The sequence below is a fragment of the Hyperoodon ampullatus genome (assembly GCF_949752795.1).
Source record: "Hyperoodon ampullatus genome assembly, chromosome: 4".
Taxonomy (NCBI): domain Eukaryota; kingdom Metazoa; phylum Chordata; class Mammalia; order Artiodactyla; family Ziphiidae; genus Hyperoodon; species Hyperoodon ampullatus.
The window spans coordinates 119,401,043-119,428,271 of record NC_136917.1 but is presented as its reverse complement, the minus strand read 5'-3'; the positions used below and the strand labels follow the sequence as shown (position 1 = coordinate 119,428,271).

Below are 27,229 nucleotides of genomic sequence, written 5' to 3'. Positions count from 1 at the left end.
CCCCCACCTCTCCAGCCCGGTTTTGTTGCGCTCGAAGTCCCCGGGTAGGCAGTCTGTCCTCTGCCTTTCCCTTTACCCCCGGCGTCCCAGACCTCCCCTCGCCCTGACAGAGGTCGCTACTCCCTCCCCAGGCCCAGCCCGCGCTCTATTCTCTCGGGGTGGTGCTGAAGCGGTTCTGCCCGGAGACACCGGCTGGTGGGCGTGGTGCAGTCCGCACTGCGGTCTCTACGGCAGCCCGAGGCGGACAAAGGGCGTTCACGCAGCCCTCGTTCCCCGCGCCCGCCCCCCAACCATAAATTTAAGAAGAGAGAAAAACCTTGTTTTAGATGAAAAAAAATAAACGCTAGTCGTCTGCCTCTGCATTTGGAAACGGTCGCCTGTCCCCAGAACAAAAGGCTGCAGGGTGGGGGCTGGAGTTGCAGACCTGGTTCTTTTGTTTAACTTTAAAAGCATTGATGTTCCCTTTCAGATTAAAAAAAAAAAAAAAGAAAGAAAGAAAAAAGAAAAGAAAGTGAGCAACAAGCAGTCTTGTTATTTTCTTCGGGAAACAATATTTAAGAATAGGATATGTCAATAGTGAAATGCCTCATTTGAGCATCTCAATAACGCTTCATTTTCAAACTACAGCCCTTTAATCTGATCTGTACTAATTTAGTTTATTTGCACATTTTCTCCTTGGAAGATTTCACACGTACTGATTTTGGGTGTGGCTACTGTATGAATCAATGACTTTGTATTTTTAAAAAAATATTATTTGTCAGCACCTTTGCTGGGAAGCAATAATACATCAGGAAGTGTTCTTCTATCTATAAAAGGTTCATAACCACCCGATGCAGTGCGAGGAGAGGGACCACCATCCCCATTTTGGAGATGGGGGGTGCCCAGAGAGGCAGAAAGGATAAAGGGACCAGCTCAAGGTGACACCACTCATAAGTGACAGAGGTGCCAACACTGCAGCATCACTGGTTTTCTGGCCCTGTCATGATGTTAGTGCAGGACAAGCTAACATCAGGGAGATCAAACAGCAATTTTCAGAGCTTGCCTTTATACAAAGGCAATAGTCATCCACTTGTGGGCAGCGCCCCATGCAGGGAGGTGGTTCAGCAATCACCTTCCATGTAATTATTTTCCTGCTTTGTTACTCTGCTGATATCCTTTTAGTGCCCCGTTTCTCAGGTGGTTTATTCAAGCTGCTTCTGTTTGAGGATAAACTAGAGGCATTCAAGTATCGCTGTGAAGTGCTCTCTACTGTGTTTTACACTGCTAGCACTTCGTGATAATATTCAGATTTGTCTTCCTGTCTTAAAAAAATTTTTTTTTATTGATATATTTTATAGAGAGGAAAAGGCACAAATCATTAATGAGGAGCTTGGTGCATTTTCACAAAACGACATACCTGTATGATCCTGATCAAGAAGCAGACATTACTGGAATCCCAGAAGCCCCCTCAGGTTTCCTTTTCAGTCAGCATGCCTTCCTGATTTTTTTTTTTTTTTTTTTTGCGGTATACGGGCCTCTCACTGTTGTGGCCTCTCCCGTTGCGGAGCACAGGCTCCGGATGCGCAGGCTCAGCGGCCATGGCTCACGGGCCTAGCCGCTCCGCGGCATGTGGGATCTTCCCGGACCGGGGCACGAACCCGTGTCTCCTGCATCGGCAGGCGGACTCTCAACCACTGCGCCACCAGGGAAGCCCGTCTTCCTGATTTTTAATTCCCTGATTCAGTCAGGTTTTTGCAGGTACCTCTGAAATGGCAGTATTGATCCCATTAAGAATCGACCAGGTGAGTGAGCAGAGCCATTTCCTAACGCACAGTAACAGATGCTGCTTTTCCTCTGGAGATCACTCTCTTGGGTCCAGGGGTCTCAGATGCAGATCAAGCTGCAGGGCCTTCCAGTGCTAAGTGAAAATACCGCTCCCGTAGCTTTTCCGACAGTCTAAGATGACTTAGCAACAGGGCAGGCTGGCTGTTTCCCTGTGCCGGATTCGCTGCCGCCTCAGCTTTCAGGTCCCAGCTGGACCTCCTCCAGAGGTCACTCTGATACCACGGCTGTAGTTGCTGGTGCCCATGGACCCCGTTGTGTGAAGCAAGATAGAGATGCTCCAGGGGGTTCGGCTCTGATTGTGCGCTGCAGACTGGGAAAGCCGTTCATCATCTGTTCCTCTTGCTTCCCATTTCCCCTCTTGTCTTAACAAAGGCTCTGTGGGTTTGGAGACGCTGGTGACTTGGATTTTTGCCATTTGATGACTTAGGGCTCTTTGGGAAGTCCAGCAAATAGATCTGTAGGAAGATGGTGGTAATGCAGTAAATCAACAGGCCTGAAACACCCCAGCATGGATGCTTAGTAAATTCTTCATGAAACCCGGTGTTACTGAACCAAACTCGGGTCTGCTCACCCTTGCACAGTAAAGCCAATCTACTGACACCAGGTTGTGGTGAAGGAAAGTGCAGCTTTATTGTAAGGTGCCAATACAAGGAGAATGGGTAGTTTGTGCTCAAAACCCTGAACTCCCCGAAGGGTTTCAGCGAAGCGTTTTTTTTTTGGTTTGTTTTTTTTTTGCGGTACGCGGGCTTCTCACTGTTGCGGCCTCTCCCATTGCGGAGCACAGGCTCTGGACGCGCAGGCTCAGCGGCCATGGCTCACGGGCCCAGCCGCTCCGCGGCATGCGGGGTCTTCCCAGACCGGGGCACAAACCCGTGTCCCCTGCATCGGCAGGCGGACTCTCAACCACTGCACCACCAGGGAAGCCCACAGCGAAGCATTTTTAAAGGCAAGGTGAGGGAGGGCGTCCCAGGGTTTGTGATTAGCTCGTGCACAATTCTCTGGTTGATTAATGATTAGGTAACAAGGCGGTAATGGGCACTATGTGCTCATGGTCATCAAGTAGTTAATTTCTTCCATTTGGTGGTGGTTTTAGCATCTGAAAAACAAGCCAGGAAGTAATGCATCAGATACTACTATCTAGGTACTTCAGAGAGGAGCTAAAGCAGAGGATATAGGGGAAGGGTCTGTCCCAGGAAGGCCCCATAGGGTCCTGCTTGGTTACACAAGGAAGAGAGACCATCATTCATTTCTTCAGCTGTATTCAAAATGCATAATGTAGGGTCTGGTCATTTCTTCTCAAATTTGAAACAGTAGACTTTCCTCAGACTGGTCTAGCTTTAGTTAGTTAGTTATGCAGGACTCAATGCCAAACCATTCTTGCTCCACCAACTGCTCTTTGGCACCTCTGTTGCCCCCTTCCTAATTAGTCCCCAAGAAGGACTTAACAGTCATGCCTATTTTTAGCAGAGCCTCCACTCCTCCTGTTTATTTTAGGACATGGACTACATATATCCATGCCTTGCAAAACTAATTCTAGAGCCTTGTGAAAAGTTTTCTTTGCTTTATTTTATTTTTTTAAAAGAAACTAGAACATATAAAGAATACTAAGTGTCCGTTTGATGTTTTCAATTACTGTTCAAGAGTGTAACTTTCCTCTAGTTAACATTGGGAATCAGCAGGATTTGTTCATAATAAGATAGATGTGTGTAACATCTAATGTCCTGGATTTTTAGATGTAAGTTTCGCTAACTATAGTGTTTCTGATGTCATTTATTGAATGTTTTTAGTCTAAGATGGTTAAGAGAATTAAGAACCCAGGAAAGATTTGGGGTTTCATTTCCATTTTGTTTCAACAGGAAAACAACAACAACATGGTGGGAATTAAAAGACATGTTGGGGACTGTTAAATTTATTATATTCATCTTCATACGTTTCAAAGTCAAAAGGCAGATGCCTTTCTGCTTGCACTGCTTAATTGGTATTACCTACTAAGGGTTCTTTGATCCATGATGAAATATAAGCCAGACACTAAACTTAAGGTCATTAAATTGATGAGTCATTATTAATCTTCTCTAAAGGCTTACTTTTTAAATAAGTTCTAACTTTTAGGCCAATAAATAAATTATTATAAATCACTTCTTTTGCTTGCTTCTAATGTGAAATGCTAGCCAAGACCTAAATTATTTATCATCAATGCTTTGAAATGATGAACTCTGTAAGATACTGGCTGCATTACGCATAACATATAAATTATGAACGTCAAATTGTTGGCTTAAAACAAAAGGAAAAAAGCAAATTGAAGGTTAGGTCAAGGGAAAAAATAGGAAAACTTTTCTCTAGGAAAGAAAACCTTATGGAATTTAGCATTTCCTTTGTTTTAATTGTTTCTTTATGATTCAAATCTGACTTCAGATCACGTTTTAGCATAGTTTTGAAAATAGAATCTTATGGTTATAGTTTAGTAATAATTTAGGAACTTGGGCAAAAAATATTCAAAGTCTGTTTCTGAGAGGGAGCAGCTAAAGCTCATGGAAGAAAACGAGCTTGCTCAAATAGCAGTCAGATAGAATCCGTGTACCATTTCAGCACACAATGCGTGGTCATTTCTTTCTGCTTTCTTCAGTCTATTGTTTATTTCAGGATATAGATTTTCGCCTTTAAATGAGAGGTGTTTTTAAAAAATTGTTGGTTTTATTAAATAATCCTGAAAAATGCTTGCATGATCAGTGAACTTGGCAAGATCTAACCTATGTAAAATAAGGCGACCTGATTCTTCCTTATCGTTCACCCTGACTTGTCCTGTGATACCCACCCTCCAACAATACACACACACACACACACACACACACACACACACACACACACACACACACACACACACACCTTTTTCTTTTCTCCTTTTTTCATCTGTCAACTTCATGTGCACTTTAGCCTCCCCTTTGTGCACTGCCACCCCTGGAATCAGAGAACTGAGATGGAAATCCATGATCCTTTGTTCCCGCCTGGTCATCAGGCTATACACGGACAGTGATGGTACTCGCTTCCAGGGCTGGAAGACAGTGCCAGGTTAGGTAGGGGTGTTCTCAGGATGCCTAGCCATAGGCCAGCTGCCCATGGGTGACAGATGTTCGCTGGGCCCAGTTTAAAAAGTGGAGGTTGATCTCCTCCAACTGGTGGGGTTGTTTTGTCCCCACCTGGGTAAGCCTGTAAGGGCACAGTCATGATAGAGTTTGCTGGAGAAGCAAAGGCCCAGGGAAGAGCTTGACCCGGCGTGGACGGGGGGATAGTCAGAAAAAGGGCCAGGAAACTCCATGGCTTTTCTACTGCCCACTGGAAACCAGGATGACCTGCTTCTGAAAGCCTCTTCAGACCTTCTTTACCAGCACCCCACTATCCCCTCCAGCCATGAACTCAGGGAGGGGACTATGTGAGAAGAGCCAAAGAAGACATTTTTTTGTCCTGTGAGCTTTAGAGGGGCCACTGCTGGCTTCCTCTTAGGCACAAAGGAGCGATATATAAACTGACTAAATGCAATATGAATCTTCATTGAGAAGTAGTATTTCCCTTTACTAACATTATCCAGTAGAAGGTACAAGGTAATTACACAGTATTTTCTTTCTAAAATTGGTATAGAAAGTGGCTTGGTTCCAAAATTTTCCTTTCCAACTAAAATTACTAGTAAATCCATTGTAACCTTTATAAGTGGTAGTAGTGATGATGCATCGTTAAGATGTAATTTGGCTGGAAATTGCTCCCTTGAAAAGAGAATCCTGAATTGTTAATTTCACTGGGAGTATAAGTTACATTATCAGCTGTTTGCTAATGTAACTTAAAAATTACTAAATGGTTTTTCTACTGTTTCATACTTTTTCCATTGCTAAATTACAAATCATAGAACCAGGAGTTTATGAAATAAAAAGCAAATGTTTAACTGCATGTGTGATGACATTGAAGTTAATTGAAGCCAAGGGAAAAATGGCAAACAACAATCTAAGAACAAGTCTATGTATAACTCTAGATGAAGCCATTCAAATAATGTAGCAATTTAGACATTTCTTAGAACAAAGGCAGAAAAATTATACGAATTTAATTTTAATACATATGTTCATTATTAACTTTATTGACCCTACTTGACAAGCCTGAAGACAAAGTGGAGCTCAGACCTGGAGCACAGATAATCCAGTCAACAATTTCCAATTAAGCAGATCAGACAGGAGCTCGATGATTTTCCATGCTAGCCGAATACATAGTATATATACGTGGAAGTAAAATATTCTAATGAATTCAGGCCTCTTGGCCTGTCAAGCTTTCTGTGAAACAAACAAACAAAAAAACCCATTTATCATTTCTGCACGAAAAAGATCCGCAAAATCACAACATGCCTTTCTTGTTAAAATTTAAATACTCCATTAGCACAAATGCAAACTGAGGCTGTTAATGTTTCCAGGGAGACCCATAAAATTCTCCCTTGTAATTTAGCCTCTTTAGGAATGTTAACTCTTGCATGCCTGAATTCTTCCCAAAGATTGTGTGAGAAATTTCTGCCTCTATGTAGTAGATGTACTACTATTTGAAAATATTTCTCATATTCATAAAGGTGTTTGGTGTATCATCTGAAGATATTTTAGATGTGTAGTCAACTCAGTTTCCAGAATCTTTGTTGTGTGTGTGTGTGTGTGTGTGTGTGTGTGTGTGTGTGTGTATCTACCTTCATTCTTTGCAAGACAGGAAAACTGAACAAGATTTAAATGGGGGTAAATGCACGTATGCCTTAAGGATTTAAGAGGTGTGTTTAAATAACACACTGCCATTTATACTTCCAAGTCTGTATGCATGACTAATGACCAGCAAAAATGATTAAATGACCAAGTGTTTATTTAGAGATAGTTCACCTGTGTGGTACCCCTGGACGTTCAAGTTTTAGTAGATAGGAAATAATGATAGTTGTTCCAGAGGTTTGTTTCCGGCAATTGAGGATGCTCCACGCCGGGGTACAATCAAGGATACTACCTACATAATGGCTCTACCATGAGCCGTCTATTTGGGAAGATATAAAAATACATGAAAAACAAACACACACTCCCAGTTCTGAGGTTCCCCAATTTTGCCTGGCCTGCTCCCCAGGACTGCCACCTCTGCTGTACCCTTTAGCCATCTCTCTTGGAAGGTCAGGAGAGAGGAAGCAGGAAGAGATGAGGGAGGCGGGGCGTCAGCACTCCTTACCCTCGTATTCCCCTCAGCCCAGCGTCCAGTCTTGTGAACGGAAGCCTGAACTTCTGTGGGAATAGACAGTTCATGGCCCTCAACTCTGTAGAAGTTTTATACAGTATAAAAAGTTGCCACATTTCTTTGCCTCTGGATAAGAAAATTCAGGACAACTAACAATTGTGAATGAAAGAGCTGTCTGCCAAGCTAGTCAGGTAAATGCCTGGGAGGACAGAGAGGCCACGTCTTTTAAGATTGAGATCCAGCTTTCTTAGCCAAGATCACACAAATTTTGATTGATATCTAGGGGTTGAGAAATCAAGGTCAAACATGGGAGGGGTAAAGAAAAGTAACCAGATAATGCATATGCACACTGCAAAAACCTTTAAAAACAGAGCCCTGGACTTGAATGCCAGCCTCCATATCTCTGCTTCCCCACCCTCATTCTACATTTTCTAGCCACGTACAAGTGGACCATGGGAAAGCTAGCAATTGTCTGGTAGCCCCCTAACTGCTACAGGCTCACCATCTTCCTGTCCTTTCTACTCCCACCCTGGAGTAAAGCCTGTCATTTTCCTAATAACTGTTTTCCTTTACTCTTCCAGAAGAGCTGCATTTACATTTTATGAGGGGCAGGAGTTCAGTCCACACTGCTAGTTATCCTTCCCCTGTGGCCTGGTGGAGAGACTTCCCCGGCCCTCCCATTTTGTGGGCATCCACTGCTGGTCACCACGCTCTTCAGGAAAGGAGTTTCCACATCCTTCCTTAAAGCTTGAGAAATGCTACCGTGATGTTTTCCAAACCACTTCGAAATGAGTAACTGGAGATTTGTCATCTGTCTTCCTTTCCTTCCTTAGGAATCCGATCATGGGACACAAACCTGATCGAATGCAACCTGGATCAAGAACTGAAACTTTTTGTATCCCGACACTCTGCAAGATTCTCTCCTGAAGTTCCAGGTGAGGCTTAGTTCAGTATTAGTCAACCTAGAATTTGAAAGGATGAGAAACAGGCCATTGGCTGGAAAGCTTTGCCTGGGGCATGGAAAAGATTTCCTCTTATTGCTAAAGGATTCTTTGTGTTTGTTATTATCAACTAGGTTAGCAAGAAGCCATATTTTAGGAAAGTCAACTAACTCTTAAGTTGTCACTGTGTGGATTTCCATTTTGTGGAGTCTTAAAAGTTTTTAAGTTCTAGGGTAAATTAAAAAAATTTTTTTGCGGGCTTCCCTGGTGGCGCAGTGGTTGAGAGTCCGCCTGCCGATGCAGGGGACACAGGTTTGTGCCCCGGTCCGGGAAGATCCCACATGCCGCGGAGCGCCTAGGCCCGTGAGCCATGGCCGCTGAGCCTGCGCGTCTGGAGCCTGTGCTCCGCAGCGGGAGAAGCCACAACAGTGAGAGGCCCGCGTACCGCAAAAAAAAAAAAAAAAAAAAAAATTTCATATTTATCTCACTGTACTCTGAGCTTAAGGGGTTGTAAACTATTTAAATTTACTCACATGAAGTTATGAATACAAATTGGATGCTCCCAGAATTTCATAACTTCCCTTCCCTCTCAAGAAAATGAAATATCTGCTTTTCTGCATTTTCTCTCTGAATGAAATATACATTATGATTTTCGTCATTGCATTATCACCTACTTTTCTTAGCGTGGGTAAAAGAGTCTGAAATTCCAAACTACTGCAAAATAGCCTTTCTTTCAGAGATGAAAAAGAATACTACAGAATAATTAAAGGTAAGGACACAAACATTTGTCATTTATGAAGATGCTGCTGCTAACTAGCCACTTCACTGGGGATGTAGTCTACCTGTGCCTCTAGGCCTGGGGATGTAGGCAGACTCACCCACCTTGTCTTCCTCATGTGAGCTGTGACCCATACTTCTCCCACTTAGTCACATTTGAGGATTATGAACAGAGTTACTTGCCCATAAAGACTCTAAACCTGGAGTGTGTTTCTCAAAAGCTCTGCCAATTTCTTAAATATCACCTAAATTTTATGTAAAAGAGAGAACACCCTTTTCTGTTTACATGATTTTGTTGTATGATTGCAAATTTTGTTGGCGTTGATAAAAAACCAGCAAGGAGGTTCAGCCTTTATGACTGATTACATCATTGTACATACTTGTACATAGCCTTGTACATACTGAGATTGGAAATCACTTACAGACCGTCAGTGCCTTCATGCATCACACTTGGCTGCAGCAGTATGCCCACGAGACTGGGATAGTTCTTCTCTTTGAGTTTGCTATTTAAAATCCCTTACTTTTCAGTTATCAAATGAATTGTAGCTTTCAAGCATGGAGTTGAATAAATGTGTTAAGAAAAACTTAGCAAGAACTGGTTCATTAAAAGTTAAACTTGCTGTAAAGCCATGTGAAAATCAGCTCTGTAACTTTGCGTCGAGACAAAAAGAATGATCCAGAGACTATCAGACAGCGCATGATTTGCTGAAGTAAAGGTACGGTATATGGTTGTTTCTCTCGTTGTTATGTTGTATTTTTATGTCTTGCACATTTCTGTGACTTTTAAATTCATCTCATGAAAAGAAAAATAAGGGAAGTACCCTTTTCCAACGAGTATGTTTCAAAATGTAAAATTCAAGCTTTTACCCTTTCTCTGTAGGTTGTTCTGGCTTTCTTACTATGACTGTTTTTTTTTTTTTTTTTTTGGTAAATGAATCCTGTGATTTTCATTGTGTTCATTCATACTTGTATTTGACTTTATAGAATGACAGTATATTGTGAAATGAAAGGCTGCAAGAATTGCTAAAGAATTAACCATTTATGAACCAGGGACCTAGTATTACTCTTGTGGACTAAGGAAGGTCAGGTCCCCCCACAAACCACTACCATGGGCTCATGTAGCCCATTCTCCCTTCTTTTCCTACTGTCACCCACAGTAAAGATTGGTTACCGACCTAGTTGTAGCAGTGCTGTGCTAGGCTCTGTGTCTAGAGATTGGTGCCTGGACACACAGCACCCTCCCATTCTTGCCAGCTCCAGGAAGAGGTGTTATGAGCTTCCTTCCCCAGCCTAAGAGTGCAGCTGTGCAGGGCTGGGCCTCTGCTCTGAGAACCGAGCATCCAGAATGCAGCCATGGGGGTGAGGCCCTGTGTGGGAAGCATTCAGAGTGGGGTGAAGGTTTCTAACCAAGACTACAACAGAGGATAAAAGCACACGTCAGGGCTTCCCTGGTGGCGCAGTGGTTGAGAGTCCGCCTGCCGATGCAGGGGACACGGGTTCGTGCCCCGGTCCAGGAAGATCCCACATGCCACGGAGCGGCTGGGCCCGTGAGCCATGGCCGCTGAGCCTGCGCGCCCGGAGCCTGTGCTCCGCAACGGGAGAGGCCACAACAGTGAGAGGCCCGCGTACCGCAAAAAAAAAAAGCACACGTCAGATTCAGTTCAGGTAAGTCAGTGTGTTTTAGAGAGAAGAGATGTTACGTTAGAGGATGAGGATGCCCAATTGGGGTCAGGGGAGATCGTAGGGTGATCGCTGGATTGGGCCCAAAGAAGCCTTTAGCTTTTCCTGGACAAACTGAAGGGTTTTACGGGAAAATTTGAGATCTGTTTTTTAAGTGGCTCCAAATCTAGTGTGTCTTCCCCACTCACTGATAGTCTGTAGAAGCTAACGCAGGTACCTCAGGCCCCTAAAATGGAGTCAGCTGAACCTCTGCATTTAGAGTTTCAAGAGTCTGAGCTAACTTAGAGGCAAGGAACAAGATGAAGGTTGAATCCTCTAAAAAAATAAAACTGTTCCTTCAGCCAATTAAAAAATACCTAAATAGCACCTACAGTGTGCCAGGCCCTGTGGGGTGGAGAAGGTGAACACACAGTGATGAACAAAAAAACACAGTCACTGCTTTGCTTACTCTTGTCTTCTTGTGAGAAGAGCAGGCATTTAACAATCATATACGGACTAGCATAAACTCTAGCACACTGCATCAAATCCAGACAGTTTTTGTTTTGTTTTGCTTAGGCTGGCAGAGTTTTAATAAAATATTCATTGTCCTCCCTGATGACACAAGTATAGTGGCACTCAGAATCTGTAGAGATTTGGTCCAGGACTCCTGTGGATACCAAATCCGATGAATGCTCAAGTCCCTTATATGAAATGGCATGATGTTTACGTATAACCTACGCACATCCTCTCATACACTTTAAATCATCTCTAGATTACTTATAATACGATGTATAATACCTAAAAGCCATGTAAATAGTTGCCAGCCTGTGGCAAAGTCAAGTTTTGCTTCTTGGAACTTTCTGGAATTAAAAAAAAGTATTTTCAACCCTTGGTTGGTTGGATCTACAGATGTGGGGCCCGCAGATACGGAGGGCCAGCTGTAGGTGAGGAGCTAGGGTTGCCCATATATCTGTTTTGCATTCATTCTACTATACCCCTGTTGCTATTTTTAAGAATTGGAGAGTCCTTATTTTATTTATTTATTTATTTATTTATTTTTGGTACGCGGGCCTCTCACTGCTGTGGCCTCTCCCGTTGTGGAGCACAGGCTCCGGACGCGCAGGCTCAGCGGCCATGGCTCACGGGCCCAGCCGCTCTGCGGCATGTGGGATCTTCGCGGACCGGGGCACGAACCCGTGTCCCCTGCATTGGCAGGCAGACTCTCAACCACTGCGCCACCAGGGAAACCCTGAAGAGTCCTTATAAAAGACTGGTGATAGCCTCAAATGCAGCTAATAGCTCACGCGAGCAGCACAACCAGATTTGTCAGATGTGTTCCCTTGTACTAGTTTACATCTTGTACTAGTTTTTAAATATGGTTTTGAGATTCAGTTGGCCTATTTCTTCAGGATTGCAGGTCTGATTGAATAGCTTAGTCATCTTGAACAAATATACTTTGAGCGGGAAGCTGGAATTTGTTGCTTTCTCTGCAAAGGTGGAGGTCATCTACTATGAATAATGAGGTGATGGGTCCTCCAGTTCCCCAGAATGTGAGCTCTGGGATCACCAAGTGCCGTCCAAGTCTGGCATACTCTAATTCTTGGAATAGTCAGTCATATAGGGTCATCTTACTTGCTCAAAGCTGTTGCAGCATTGACTTCCTCAATATCCTTCAGCAGATGTCTCTGTTCCCAGGGCAGGTCTCCGCTGATTAGCCCTGGTGTAACACCACTCCTGGCCACATCTAAGCAGGGTTCAAGTGAGACCAGTTATCTTGAGAGAAAAGGTTATGTATTCTTTCAAGAACACCCCCGAGTCTTTTCACTCACGTCAAAATTCAACAGTTAAGTCTTTTCAAAATAGAGGAATAGTCATATATTTCCTTATATGTACAAATTCAAATACTATCATAAACTTTTTGTTTATATATTACAGTATGTTTTTTGTACCTTAATTGTGTTGGATGAGAATCATTTTGATAAATCTTACCATGAGAGCAGAGCTGGGTTTACCATGCTGAATGGAATTTATTTCACTCTCCATTCCTGTTTGCTTCTTTCCCTAACTTAACTTTAGATCTCTCTGCCCCTAACAATAGAGAGGACTATCTCCTAGGGTTATAGAAAGTGTCCCATGATTGCCTGTGTTAGACAAACATCATTTCAAAACAACAAACAAATACAGAGCATTCCTAGGACAAGGGACACCAGAATGAAAATTAATTTCAGTCCTTTTTCCATCATTTTGCTACTTCTGCCTAGAAAAATAATTCAACATTTTTGTTAACCCCAATCCTCACCAGCAACAGAGCATGATGCAGATTCTGGATCCTAGCTCTAAAAGTTATTTGCTGTGGGATCTCTGACAAGTTACCTAACCATTCTAAGCCTCAGTTTTGTTGTTTGTAAAACAGAGATGATCACTGCTACCTCACAGAGTTTTCATGAGGATCAAATGAATTAATTTGTATAAAGATCTTGAAACAGTCCTTATCACATGGGAAAGCAATAAACATAAGCTAGTATTAAAATTGTGGCCCTTGTTGAAAATCTATCAGATTTGTATATTTGGTAATTATTATCATCTAGGGGAAATAGTGGCTTTAGATAATGGCTGGCTTCCTTTTTGTAATAATTAAAAAATTGGTTTGAAAGGTGTTTCTCAGAGAAGCAATTGCCATCGACATTATCAGAAGGCACAGAGTTGCTGGTTATGTGCAGGAGACAGCAACATCCTTTGGCTGAGTTTAGGAAGGTCCTTTGGGTGTGAGAGCGAAATGGAGGTGATGCATTAAGGTGCTGCCATAGCAGGACCGTAGGGCAGGGTTGAAGACCATGTGCAAAGTGGTCCTGTTGCTGCCTCTCTAAGGACGCTGAGGTGAGTGAGGTTGCTAGCCTGCTGTCTCGCTGTGATGATCTGTCCATGGGTGACGTCTTCCGATCCCTCCTACCCCTCGGTTCTCTCTTCTTTTCTCTCCAAACAACAAGTGACTATAGACTTTTCCAGTTTTAAGAAACTGAGATTTCTTATGGCTTATTTTCTTAGTCAACTGAATAAATAGTAGTAAGATTGGATATATTTACATTTTGTCACTCGTTTTGTAACTCCTAGATCGCATTCACAAAAAAGCTTCATGGGGTGTGATTGACTTTGTAATGTGTATATGGGTGGTTCTGTTTAAGAATCCATGCCTTTTCTCTGGGAGGTAAATAAACCACAGATTTGTGCTGAATGACTGCTAAAAATATCTTGCCTCAAGATTGGTTTTTGACGGAGAATTAAAATCAAGCCCTTTGAATTTAAGTCATGAGAATCCCTTTGACGTTGAAGAGTCAAGGATTTACAACATTTGCTGGTAGAATGATAAGAAAATACTAAAATGCTCTTAGAAAAGGGCTAAGAATGTTTGTAGTCATCTTCTTTCTCTGTCTAGACTTGTACGTTTAGTCTGTCGTTGTACAGAGTTATAGCCTAATTGTATGTGCCTAGAATACATCAACCCCTCTATAACAGCCAGTAATGAATGTGTTTTCAGTCCTGCTCCCAGCCTTTAGAAGATAAAGCACACAAATACACGTTCACTTGCATTCGAGAGGCTGACTCGACCCTCAGGGATCCTGTGATTTCCGAGGGAAAGCAGATGCGTTATCCTCCTGTTCTCTCTCTCACGTGCACACGCACAGGTACAGGCACTTGCTCACATGCCCACCAGGCTCATCTTTTCTCACTGCATCATCATATGAGGTTATGGCAGGAATCCTGGTCTTAGAAGAAAATGGCAAATAAAGAGCCTTAGTTTTGTTGAAGTAACCAGACCTCTGTTTAACATCCATTGAGGTCAATGCCGCCCGCCTGGGAAGGGGACTCCCATTTTAATGCAAATCACTCGCCTTTCTCCACTCGCCCCCTGCCCTCAGCCTTCCCGGCCCCTCCAGCTTCATGCTCCACCCAAGTGCTCCCATTCACACGCTGCCCCAAACTGCCTGCTTGCCCCCCGACCCCCCGCCCCGTCCGCATTCCTTTGAAACAGTGAGAGGTCCAGACTTTCCAAGGAGAAGATCCAGAATTTGGTAGTGTATGCAATACAGGCGTTAATTCCTGTGAGGTTTGCAGTTTGTTCAGCTTTGAAATTTGGCGATCCTTTACATCCATAGATCCTTACAGCGCATGTGATATTTTTTCTTTTTCTGGTGCAAGTGTGGCCAGAGGAATAAAATGGTGTTTCATTGCCCTGTGCAGGTGCCTTCATTCCCCAGGGTTGTTAATGACGGCTCATTCAGACCACCCTAGAAATACCTATTCATCTCACTTTTTTTTTCAGAGTCAGAAGGATGCTTTACTCTGCCGGCTGTAATGGCTCTCAAGCAGTTCCTAATGGGCACTGCGGAACCACTCAACATAGGCAAGCATAGGCAGGAAGTTAGCAGAAAATTGGCTGCCCGGGCCCAGTAGCCATTTTGGGGACTGTCAGTAACCCCGCCATTAAATCTCACTCGGTGCATCCCAGAACAGCTGCTACCGTCGCCCACCAAGGACAGCATCTTACGCTGAATGTCAGTGCTTTTGTCTTCATTTCCAGACACCAAAGAGAGCCCATGGTTTTTGCTAGATTTGTTGCTGGGGTGGGTGTGTATTTGTTTGTTTTTAAAGCACACCACACAGCAACCAGCAAGTACAGTCCCTTTACTTTTTATTGCCTGCTTTTTTTTTTTTTTTTTTTTTTTGGTAGGATGTTTTGTTCAGCATCTATGAAAACATGCTGGAAATGATGGTGGAAGATGAGGAATAAAGCATAAGCTAGTAGATTTCTTTTTAAAAAGTCAAGTAATATTTCTGAGTGTTTAGGAATAAGCAAGGAATTTGTAAAGGGATCTATGGAAGAATTAGGTATCCCCACTGCTTATAAGTTAGTTGGGAAAATACGTCATTCACAGCTTTAAAAGACACTAACAAAGAGTGTTTCCTTAATTTAAAAACCATGTGTGTGAGAGAGACAGACACAGGAGGAGGGCATGGGGGTGGATTTAGTCAAATTCCTAAAGAAGACAAGGGGTGAGAAATGGACATCATAACAAGCATTGCATTTTGATTGTTCAACCACAGATTGAGTCACAGTGACAGAGGTTACCCAGGTACCAGCACCCCACCCCAGCCGCAACCCAAGCCTAATTAAACGCTACCCAGGCAACCATCAAGTATCTCCAAACATCATACTCCAGGGCTTACGCCTTTTGTTTTCTCCGCCGCGGTCTATGGGTAATTTCTATTGCATGTGAAGTCAGATTTCCTTGGTCCTAGAGAAATGTGAGAAAGTGAGAAGTGCCCCTGGGGACGTGCACTTAAAAGTGGGCCACAGGGACTGGAGAAATTAACATAAACACACAACAAAAATAATGTTGTTTTAATAAACTTTTCTAACCCATGTCGAAGACTTGCCTACAATCAGGACTAGAGAGGTGACTGCTTGCAGAAAATGCAATACGAGAGTCTACATATGATTTAAAAATAAAATTATCTAATTAAAAATGAGCATTAAAAGCCTGGGGAAGGTGGCGTTCTATGAGATGTGGCTCCTTTCCGCAGTTACAGCATCGCTCATTTTAAAGACGCAAACTGAATTGCCTCTAAAAATTGCCTTATGGAGTTAATTACCTGAGGGTTTGAGATAAAATATGAACATCCCTAGGATTGCCTTGATTTGGAAAGCCCTCTAAACCTGCCCTTTGCTGGCCCTTTCCTTCCTGATCAAACTGATTTTCATTGGAGGCTGTGAGTAAGTGAGGCACAGTGGAGCATTTTGGACCAAATTCATAGATTCCCTGTTTGCATCTCACGTGGATAGTCTGGGGAAGGGACTGCTGCTCCCCTGAGGGAGCACCGCATTTTGGTGCACCTTGTCCCTGGGATGCTGCTCCATATAGATGTTGCTTTTTGGTTCCGGAAATGTCAGTCGGTGGAAATGTCACATTTGGGGAAGCTAACTTGGTAGCCATAAAACTCAAGACGGAATAAATTCTGCATCTCAGGCTGACGACACTCTCTTGGTACAGAGCTCCTCAGCCATTTTGGGCAGTTGTTTTCTGCATTCTAAATTCTCATGTGGAAGTGTAGACCCATGTAAAGAAAAAGACCAGTGAAATAGGCATGAAGACAGATTGATGGAACTCCTTCCCTTTAATGTTAGTGTGCATCCAAGACAGACAGACAGACAGAGAGAGAGAGGGAGGGAGGGAGGGATACCTTATCATATTGGGAAAGGAGATAATCTTTCCACATTATGTCTTTTGAGAAGGTGTCCTAGTATCAGCCAGTCATTAAATATTTAGCTCCTGGGAGTTGTTTACAGTTGAGCGTGAAAATAAGATAACTAACAGAACAAGTCAGGGTATAATAATGTGTCAAATGAGAATTTTGCAGGAGAGAATCCTTCTGTAAATTTTTTTGTTCAAGCTATTTAAAAAAATATACAGGCATAAAAATATGCACTAAAATCTTATTATCTATACAAATTGAGGCATAAATACAACAGATCTAATGTACTGGATTCCCTGTGTGATCAAGAAATTTGGATTCATACTGAATTAATTATCCCCTAGTTTGGAGCTACATTGTAAGCCCTTTAATTTAATTATGAAAAGATTGAAAGTTTTAGGATTCCTTCCCCCCTCTCTCCTCCCCTTCCCCCCAAAAAAGAGCATGTGAGAACAGAACTGCTGAACTGAATGTAGAGGCTTGATTTCAAAATTGTCTTCATCTTTGAGTGCTGGAAAATTATCCATTGGCAGACTCTGAAGACACTTGGGAGAGAGATTGTGGCAGTGAAAGGTTTTATGGAAATAAATCTGAAGTAATCGGTTCACTGCCCCGAGGCTAGAAGGGACACTTCGGAGAGAGCAGGGAGAGAGCAGGGAGGGCACACGTCTGTTGTGAGCTGCTTCCCAGGACCGCCCCCCTCCAGAGAGTCCTCGAAGCCTGACCTAGTCAGCAGCTCTGGGCCACACCTGAAATTACTGTCGCCCACGTAGCCCCCTGAAAAGTTGCTATGAGGCCTTTCCCCTTCTTGTAAAACAAAGGGCTGGACTAGATTGAGGTATCCGAAGCTGTGTTCTGCCAACTTAGTTCTGTAAAATATTAATAGATAGTCAGTGGGGAAGAATGCCATGGTGAAATAAATCTGGGAACTGTGGCATACTAGATCTTATGTTTTGAGGAGCCATAAGGTATGTAACTGCATGTAAATAAACTTGTTTAATTTTGTATAACCGTAAATGTCCTTAACCTGTTTGACCTGTCACTTCCACTGCTGCTGTCTCCCAGGGATCTAAATTTCTCTAGAACACAATTTGGGAAAGGATGGACTAAATGATCTCTGAGTCCCTTCCAGTTTTTGTATTCCGTGATTCATGGATTTTTACTAAATTGTCTCATCTGTGAAATGTAGAAGGGAATTTGTCCTGTTCTGTGTTTAGCTTACAATGGCTTTTAATCCAAGTTTTAAAATGTCAGTGAACAAATTTAGTTTAGAAAATCTGCCTGTCGCATCTGCTAGGATTATTAATTTTAGGGGAAGATGCACGGCTTTATGACACTCAGGCTGATTTCCCAGTTTGGTAATTCTTGGCCCTTGGCTTTTCCCATCTGTCTTTACCTTGCAGACAGACCAAACAAGACAAAACTTAATCGTGTTTGCACGATGCCAAACACCTGCATGGAAAGTATTTCAGAAGTCAAATTCTTGAGTATTTTGTCTACATAATGCCAAATAGGAAATAGCTCCATTTTTTTCCATTAAAATTAGAATTTCCACGTTGATGTTTGGTGCTGCATTGAGCTTCAGATTAGTTACTTATTCAGAGATCTTTGGAAGGAGGCTGAAGACTCAACCTCCTGAGTTCTGGGGATCATCTGTAGGTTGAGTGTATTAAAAGTGCCAGGGACCTCGTTTGTTCCGGATAATTGAGAATGGCCTGCATTTTAATAAGCATGATCAGCTATGCATATCTTGTCATGTGAACCATCAATTAGCACAACACAATTTAACAAGTCAGTACATGCAGATATGAACACCTTTGGGAAGCAATGCTCAAGTCAAATTATTACTGACAGTGTACAGCTTGCATGCAGGTAATCATTATCAGAAAGCCATGATTGTCCAGAAGGGAAAGTGATTTTTATGGTAATGTGTCATGTGATTGCCTGTTGGTATCTTAACCTTTGAGGTAACGATTTCAATCTGTCCTCTCCCTAATTTGATCATGTTTGTAAAAAATGTTTAATTCACTCCCTAAGACCTATGTGTAATGTTTTTACAGCAAACCTTACAGAGTGTTCTAAAACCCAAATGAAATAGTCTTTGTACCAAAGACATTACTGATAATATCTCTATGGATGAGAAGACTGGTGGGCTGGTTAATCAAATATTCTAGGTAATAGAGAGTTGCCAGTAATTCCTTGTGGGATTATTATTCTTTGAAAGTTTTAGAATCTAGTTATACAGTCCTTTTATATATACCCTCAAATTTATCTAGAATTAGAATTCCTAAACGAAATTTATTTCTTTAGCTCAGGATATATTTAAACAACGTATAGAAAACATGCCCTTAGAAATCTGTTGTTCCTTTTTCCTTCCGATTACGGTGAGATTTTCAAAGGGGGTTTTTAATAAATAACTATTGTACTTTGGGGGCAAATATTGACATTTTATTGAAGCATGGGCCAAGAGAGATGCACTCACATGGGAGAACACACTTTGTTTGCCACCTACTTGGAACCCAAGCTCAGAACAATCTAAGTGAGTCTTCCTTAGATAATTCAGGAGGAAAGTCCCCTGTGCTTTGGGTCCTCATTACGAACGCTAGTGGTAACTACACTGTCTACACAGGGGTGTGCTGATTAGAAGCAAGTTGTTGTTATTGAAACATTAGCGAGCAAACCATTTATGCTGAGCTAGCCAAATGGCCACCTCAATACTAATACCATTGTGTTTCTGTATAAGACATCGGATATCCCCGGTAGTTATACTGCTTTTGAAGAAGAGTTATTGGATCTAAATATTGCAGTGGAGCTCAGAACTGCTGTAGGGAAAGAAGGGAAGAGGGGAGAAAGAGACGACGGCAGTCTTCTAGGTAGCTTTACAAAATGTGACTTTGCAAAATATGTGCTAGCCCACTGCATTCACATTGTCCTGTTATGTATACAACTACTACACCCCACTCCTAAGTCCTAGCCATTTTTCCTTTCTGCTTCCTATGTCTCTTGCATATGAAAACATGATTTTTTAAATAGAGAACTGTCTTCTCCATCACACCATCTCCCTCCTCATCAGCTAATAAACAGAAAAACCCAACCAAGTGGTAAAGGAAATGAGAAGTGAGATTATTTTTAAAGGCTTATGGCCTGTGCTTTTAGATGGTCTAGAATAGCTTTGGATCTGGGAATAGACAGGTTGTGTGGCTAAAATTGTGTAAACATTTACATGCACGTATGCAATTACATGTGTGTGCGTGAATGACTTTGCTTTTACGTTATTTCAAAAACATCTTTCCTCTTTAAAGAAGCATTCCAACAGCCAAGTAAATATCCGTTGATGAAAAAGTGACATTTCATGTGGGTTTACCTCCTTTACTTCCATTGTTTTGTCATCTGTATCAATCACTCAAGCCTTTTTTTCTAATCTAATGTGATCTTATTTCCCCCGTTTCTCTTTTCTTTTTCTTACCCTTTTTCCTAATATGCCCCTCCCCACACTCCAATCACAGTTTTCTTTTCTACAAATAATGCCGGTTTGGGTTATTTTAAAACATCTGACAAGATCGTTGTCTGCTTTTTAAAGGAGCATTATATTATGTATTCATTATACATATTATTATACTGTGTCTTATTTTCATTTTATTGTTTTATACGTAGAACAGAGACTATTTGGAGCCTTTGGAATAACATTCCAGCATATAAATATAAATGAAATAATTTGGCAAATTGACTCACCCTGGGGTCATCTAGAAATATGATTCCATCATCAGATAGAAATTTCTGTTGTTGGGATCCTTTAGCCAGCAAATGGATTTTCTATGCTTGGTAAGCAGACTCATCAAAAATATGAAACTAGTTGTTAAAAAACAAAACAAAACAAAACAAAAAACCCAAGCTCTAACTTACAACTTAAAAAGAAGGAAAAGAAAAAACCAACTAACCAAACAAAAACCTATTTCGAATGAAAAAAATGGAGACCAAAGACCTTGAGTCAAGTAATCGTAGGGCTAGATTTTTAATCTTTCAGGATTCTAACTTTTCAGAAATGGCTTTTTCCCAGTCACAACTGAATGATAAGAGAAAAGGAATGCAATTAGGTCATAACCACAGAACTAAGGAGGCCTTAGGCTAATGTCCCTTAATAAAGAACCTTAGAACAGTGCCTGGCACATAATACTGGCTAGGTATGTGTATGACAATGAAGAAGAGGTGTCATGGGTTTGAGAAACTATAATTAGCTCTTAGGCTGACAAATAAGCTGCATAAGAAATCTGAAAATTTGTAGTGATTACTTATATTGCAAACAATTTCTTTATTGCAGATTTCCTTTAAACATTGAGGTGTGGCAAAATGTTTATTTACAAACTATTGATTACTTTCAGAGACTTGGTAACCTAGAAGCTCTGGTTAAGAGCCAGTGTCTTGAGAAGCAATGGATAGAACCTTTGGAGGATGGAGGTGAGGGATAGAAAATGCATTCCAATCCCAGTTTTACTGCTAAGTAGATTGTGCTATTGTGGACATATTACTTAGCATTTATTTACTTCAGTTTCATTACCTCTAAGATTCCTTTTATATTCAGTACTCTGATATAATGCCAACCCATAGTGGAAAAAGTCATTTACATATTAAAAAAAATGGTTTGCCTGGAAAGTTGATATGCATAGCCAACGTGTAGAAGCAAGAGGTGTTGTTAGTATAAAGTTCTTTGGAATTCTTAGGATACAATAACTTGCTTGGCTGAACAGTGCATAAAAACATATACACTCAGTCTATTCATTTCACAGATATATATTGCTTGTCTGATAGGGCTGGTCCTGTGTCAAATACTGAGGTTAATGATAATAAGCAAAATAAATAAATCTGTGTCTCCTACATGGTCTCCCATGGAGCTCTCAGTCAAGGTAAGGAGGCAGATATTAATCAAATAGTCATGTAAATATGTATCACAGTCTGTGCTAAGTACTAGGGGAGAGAAGATGGTGCTATATAAGGATATAAAAGAGGAAACTGACCTATAAGGGGAAAGTGAGAGAACTATAGAGCTGAGATTCGTGATGAATGCTTTTTATTTTATATTGAAACATTGGACACTGTATTTATCTTTCCCTTTGAATGCAACATTAGCAATTTAACCTAGTTTTACAGGTTCTAGAGTATACAGACATTTTTTGACTTTCACAGGGATCGATGTGAGGTTACAATAGCACATTTCTCAGGATAAAGGAACAATTAAATAGACGTGATTTTAAAATATTTCTGTGAAGATACTAACATTCTTGTAAGTATTCCACTATTTTGCTCTGAGTTAAGAATGGAAGTAAAAGAGAGCTATCTGAATATTCATTGGCCTCTTAAAAGCATGGGCTTAATTACAAATTTGCTGGGCTGCAAAAATCCCAATGAGAGGGAAGTGAAGCAACCAAAATTTCTGAATCAGAATTTGAAGGTTTGTGTTGCAAAATAATTATGGTTCCTGAGTCCCTCTGGAACATCCCTCATATACATGGTTCTTAGAGGTTCGTTCAGTACCTTCTTCCCAGCATCTTCCCTGTGCCTCCTTCAGGGATACTCACCTGGTAATTGTAGGGCTCTGTTAGGCCAGACATCTCTTACTGATGTTTTCTTTTTTTTTCAGGCCAATTATAAGCAGCTTTCTCGCATCACCTCTCTGATCATTTGTCATTTACCTTCTGGTTTAAAAGTCCATTTCTCCTCTTGCATGGCAATTAATATCTCTTGGCCCTACTTGATGAAGTATAAAAATATTTTTGCTTTAACCTGGAGGATATGACCATAGCAAACAATCTATGTATTATTGGAAACCAGTGTCCCTTATTGGGAAAAAGAAAACCTGACTTCCCCATTAAGTCTAGTATAGAACAGGCTTTCTTGTTCTACACAGGATTTTATGTGAAGGTGTTAAAAATTCAGTTGCATGCAGATTAACTTTCCCAGTCATTTGTTCACTCCCAGATCTTGGCTACTCTTTGGATGCTATCTGAAATTAAAATATGTTATAAAGAAATATTGAGATAGAAGTATTTTTCATTATTTTTTTCTGAAATACTCTTGAACCCTTTCAGACTGCAGACTTTGGTCTTTTTTCAGGTGCAAAGTTCTTTTCCATATATCCTTGTCATTGTCTCTGTTCCCATTCTGATTTTAGCCTTAAGAATATGTATAATTCTTATAATAGTATAAGTTGTTTTTATACTCATCCTCTGTCTCATCATTTTTCTTTGATCTTTTGCCACATGTTCTAGAACACCTCACATTTGCCTTGTACATCACGGTCAGTATTCTGCAGGGTTTGTCCTGCCCTTTATTGCCAATTTAATTTCTGCTACTGCATTTTGTCTTTCCCAGAATTATTTTGTTAATTCCACTGTCTTCTTTTTCAATCTCTACCTATAATTCAGCCCATTCTATTTTTATTGTTCTCTGTCATTTCACAGAGATGATGTCTGCCATCTTTTGTATCGAGTGTCATTTTCTAAAATTTTATTTTTTTCCCTATGGAAAGTCATTTTTAGAGATAGGGTTTTCCACCAAGCCTCAAAACAGTGCTCATTTTTTCTTGTGCTGCAGAGTCTTTTCAAAGGTCCCATTTTTTTCTATTTTCTTCTTCTTATAACACAGAGAATGGTCTGTCCAGGCACAGCACTGGCTCACAGAGGGCTATGGAGACTACTTACTGATCCCCACTGCCCACTTGGGTGCTGGCAGTTTCACCCTTTCATAACTAGAGCCTGGAAGTCAGGTTCAGGTGCATATCCCCATCCCGTGTCCATGGTCCAGCATGTGGCTTGGGATGCAGGCCTGAGAAACGGTGGTGTGTCTTTGCTGTCAGAGCTTCTGCCTCTGATAGAGAACTAGATGGAACCTGCAGTTCTGCTTTGTACAAATAAGATGTCGGGAAGACTGTGTACAGTATGGGCTGCTCTCTGAGTTCTTCCTCTCTCTGCTTCTACTTGCGAGCGCTTTTCCTGAGAAACCATTCAGCTCAGGTTGTAATGCAGGATGGCAATATTTTTCTACCCCCAGTGTCTGCTGGGTTCTGAAGGTGAGAAGCTGGAGGGGAAGGGGGCAGGGAGCAGTGGGAACAGAGTTATCAGTTAGCCTGCAGTAAGGGACCAAGACATCTTCTTCTGGTCTCTGCATCCTAGACTTAGGGGTAGATATTGAAAGAGTGAGTCAAAACCTTTTTAACCTTCTTGAATCCAGCAAAATGGTGAAGGGCAGGGACTCAAGAGCTGGAGTGCCCATGTTCAAATACAAGCTGCACCTCATGCTTAAGTTCTTTGTATCATGGTTTTCTCATCTATAAACCCCACCTTTAGGGGATTTATGGTCTTCATCTATAAATCTACCTTACAGAGGATTTATGAAAATTTTGTGGTATTAGGACATGTAAAGCATTGAAGTGGTGGATGGAACATACTAAATGCTCTACAAACGTTAGCTATTGTTAATATAGGTACTGTTTTTCTGGGGTGGAGAGTGTGTTCAGGTGTGTCCAAAAATGTGTATTTCAGTTCCCTTTGGTGCAATTCTTCCGCCCCCTGCTGAACCCCTCTACCCACCACCTTTCAGCAGATGGCCATCTATTTACTTTTTTTTTTTTTTTTTGGCTGCGTTGGGTCTTCGTTGCTGCACACGAGCTTTGTTTAGTTGCATCAAGTGGGGGCTACTCCTTGTTGCGGTGCACGGGCTTCTCATTGCGGTGGCTTCTCTTGTGGAGCACAGGCTCTAGATGTGTGGGCTTCAGTAGTTGTGGCACTCGGGCTCAGTAGTTGTGGCGCACGGGCTTAGTTGCTCCGCGGCATGTGGGATCTTCCTGGACCAGGGCTCGAACCCGTGTCCCCTGCATTGGCAGGCGGATTCTTAACCACTGCGCCACCAGGGAAGCCCCATCTATTTACTTTAAATCACCATGGTCAGTTTTTCTGATTTTATATATTTTCATGAATGTTTCAAAAATTCATAAATTTGCATAAGGATATATTAAGCACTTCTGCTACCACATTAACCCACTAGCCTTCCTAATTCCAACTCAAAGTAATAATTAAAGGATATAATCTTCATTTGTGAAAATCTGTAATGCTTACATAATGTGCCATTTTGGCATCTTGGATACACTTCAAAATCATATTTTTAAGAGAGAATTACACATGTCATTTGTACAAAACAAATCCTCTGGTAAACTTGATTCATTTCATGGTAAACAGCATACCATTCTTATTCTAAATAATGTGCAGAATTCTGTACTATAAACCAATAGTTTACTTTACCAAATATGTTATATTTTTTAAAGGGATTTTTAGATAAAAGTGCTTTAAAAGAAAACTTTGTAAATGATTAATGCTTTTAACCTGCTGTTCAAGGAAATGAATTAGAAATGTTAGCAGGAAAAGCTGATTCATCTTGATGTAATGTTCAAATGACCTGTAACATTTGCTACTCATAAAATCTACAGTATTATTCAAGCATAATTTGTTTGGGCTTATGGTTTCTTTGTAACATTATCAGTTCTCTTTACTTGAAGTTCCCTAGAGCTAAATATCTTTATTTCTCTATCTAATCAAGGCTTTACACATTTCAAAAGTTTATATAAATCCCCCTCTTCTTTACAGTTTAGAAAATTCCTACCTGCAACTTCTAGTTTCTGCCAAATGAAGTGACACATTCATTCTTATGTCACTATGTGAAAACCTTGTGAATTACAACTTTTTTACCTTCAGTTTGTGCATGTTTGTGAGTAGTTTATGTGTGTACATGTTATCTTTTGTGACACTACAGTTCTACTTGGTTGAATGAGAAAAATGCAGTTTTATTTGGTATCTTGGGGACGTAAAGTTTGCATCAGAAAAATCAAGCCTGAACCCATGGCCCAGGTAGTGCTTTGATTTCTGCTTCCTTTGGTATTGTCCCAGCAAGACTCCACCACTGCATTCGTGGGTCCCATTGTATTCACAGAGAGGGCCCAGTGGGAAGGGCTTGCCTGCCCCTCCCAGCGCCTCCATCACTCTGCATTATTAAGCCTGTAATTACAGCGGACATTACATTTGTCCCCAGCTTCTGTGGGATGATGTCATCACCCGTCAAACAGGGGATTAGCATGAAGAGCGAAATCCTACTGACATGTTCGTTTTCATTAAGAAGAATTTGGTTTTACTTCATTTTGTTAACAGGAACTGTTGTCTTACTTCATAGGATAAATTTTTAAAAAGGAAGAAAAAAAACAAGAAAAACTTGAGAACGTAGAAGCAGACATGCGCTGACTGCATGCATGGGAACGTGCTCAGTAGCGCTACTCTATCAATTAGTGAAAGAGTCTGGGACACAAAGCATGCCTGGGAAATCTGCTCCCTTTCTTACAAAAGCAGAATATCATTCTTCTCAAAGCCCACAATGGCCTGGGCCTGGCTGCAGAAAATGTTCCTGAAAAGAAGGAAAGCAAAGGCTGTGGCTACAGCTGAAAGGGTAGGCGGGCGGCTGGTCCCACCCACCTCTGAAATGTTTCCCTTTCTCATGATGGCATTGATCGAGGATGTCTTAAAGTCTCATTCCTTACATCTTAGGGGAAAGCTTAGTTCCCTTCCCATGTGGAAAAAATAAATCAGGGAGAGAGGCCTGATGGTCAAGGATGCGTTGGTCCCAGAGCTGAGTCCGTAGGAGAACATAATTTATATCAATCCTTTTCAGTGCCTCCAACAAAAATAAGCACAGGAAGAAAGGCATGATCAGGCTTGGGAAAGGGAGTCCTGTCCTCCTTTGGAGCAAACTACCAATAATTCTGCATCAGGAAAGCTGGATTCAAACGCCAGCTCTGGCTTTTAGTTAGCTCTGTGACCTCGGGCAGCTGAATTGCTCTGAGCCTTAGTTTGTTCATCTGTACAGTCGAGTTAACTAGCAGTAGTGCCTGCACCTCAAAGGGTTGTGCCTGGTACCTTTTGGCTGTTTTTCATCTCCCAAAATGATTTCCTTTCAGAACATAGTTCTGAAGTGGCCTTATTACTCCAGCGAGTAAAGGAGGCAACCTCCTCTTGTCCTTTGTCTCACCATTTCCCTCAGCGTCTTGCAGGCACAGACCTAGGTTCTCGTCAGTCTAGATTCTCTCCCTGGAGCGTGGGCTGGGAGCCGTGAGATTGAGGAGATGGAGGGTCCCTGGATTAGACAGGCTCTGGAATTTCAGTCTTTTTGAATTTTGTCACAGCGCTGGAAGAATTTTTAGAAGTTCTCACAGATTTTTCTTGGGAGATTTTCAAACCCTTCTAATGTTTCTCAGTTCTCTATATTTGGACACCAGAATTTTCTTAGCATCCAGTTTCTTTGGAACAGAGTCGTCCTGTGAAGAAGGCTGAATCCAGTCCAACTCAGGCCCTCCTGCCGGGTGATAATTTTCCATCCACACTGCCCTGGGACCTTTCCATTTTCATTTTTGTCTTGCTTTGAAAGGTAGCTGGTAAGCTATTTCTTTTTTCTCATCTGACTTCTCAGGTTCAATTACCTAGCTGATTGTTGCTTGTTAGAATGACATTTTAGAA

At 41.5% G+C, this 27,229-nt stretch overlaps 1 protein-coding gene across 1 annotated transcript in view; it reads left to right on the top strand.

Annotated features, from left to right (window-relative positions):
* Positions 1–27,229, top strand: part of MAP1B (microtubule associated protein 1B) — a gene marked incomplete at both ends in the record, with an annotated part of 91,422 nt that overhangs the window by 1,224 nt on the left and 62,969 nt on the right. The window contains one exon of the mRNA XM_079704015.1: positions 7,887–7,988. Coding sequence (XP_079560141.1) covers positions 7,887–7,988 — 102 coding nt within the window. The remainder of the gene's footprint in view (positions 1–7,886; positions 7,989–27,229) is intronic.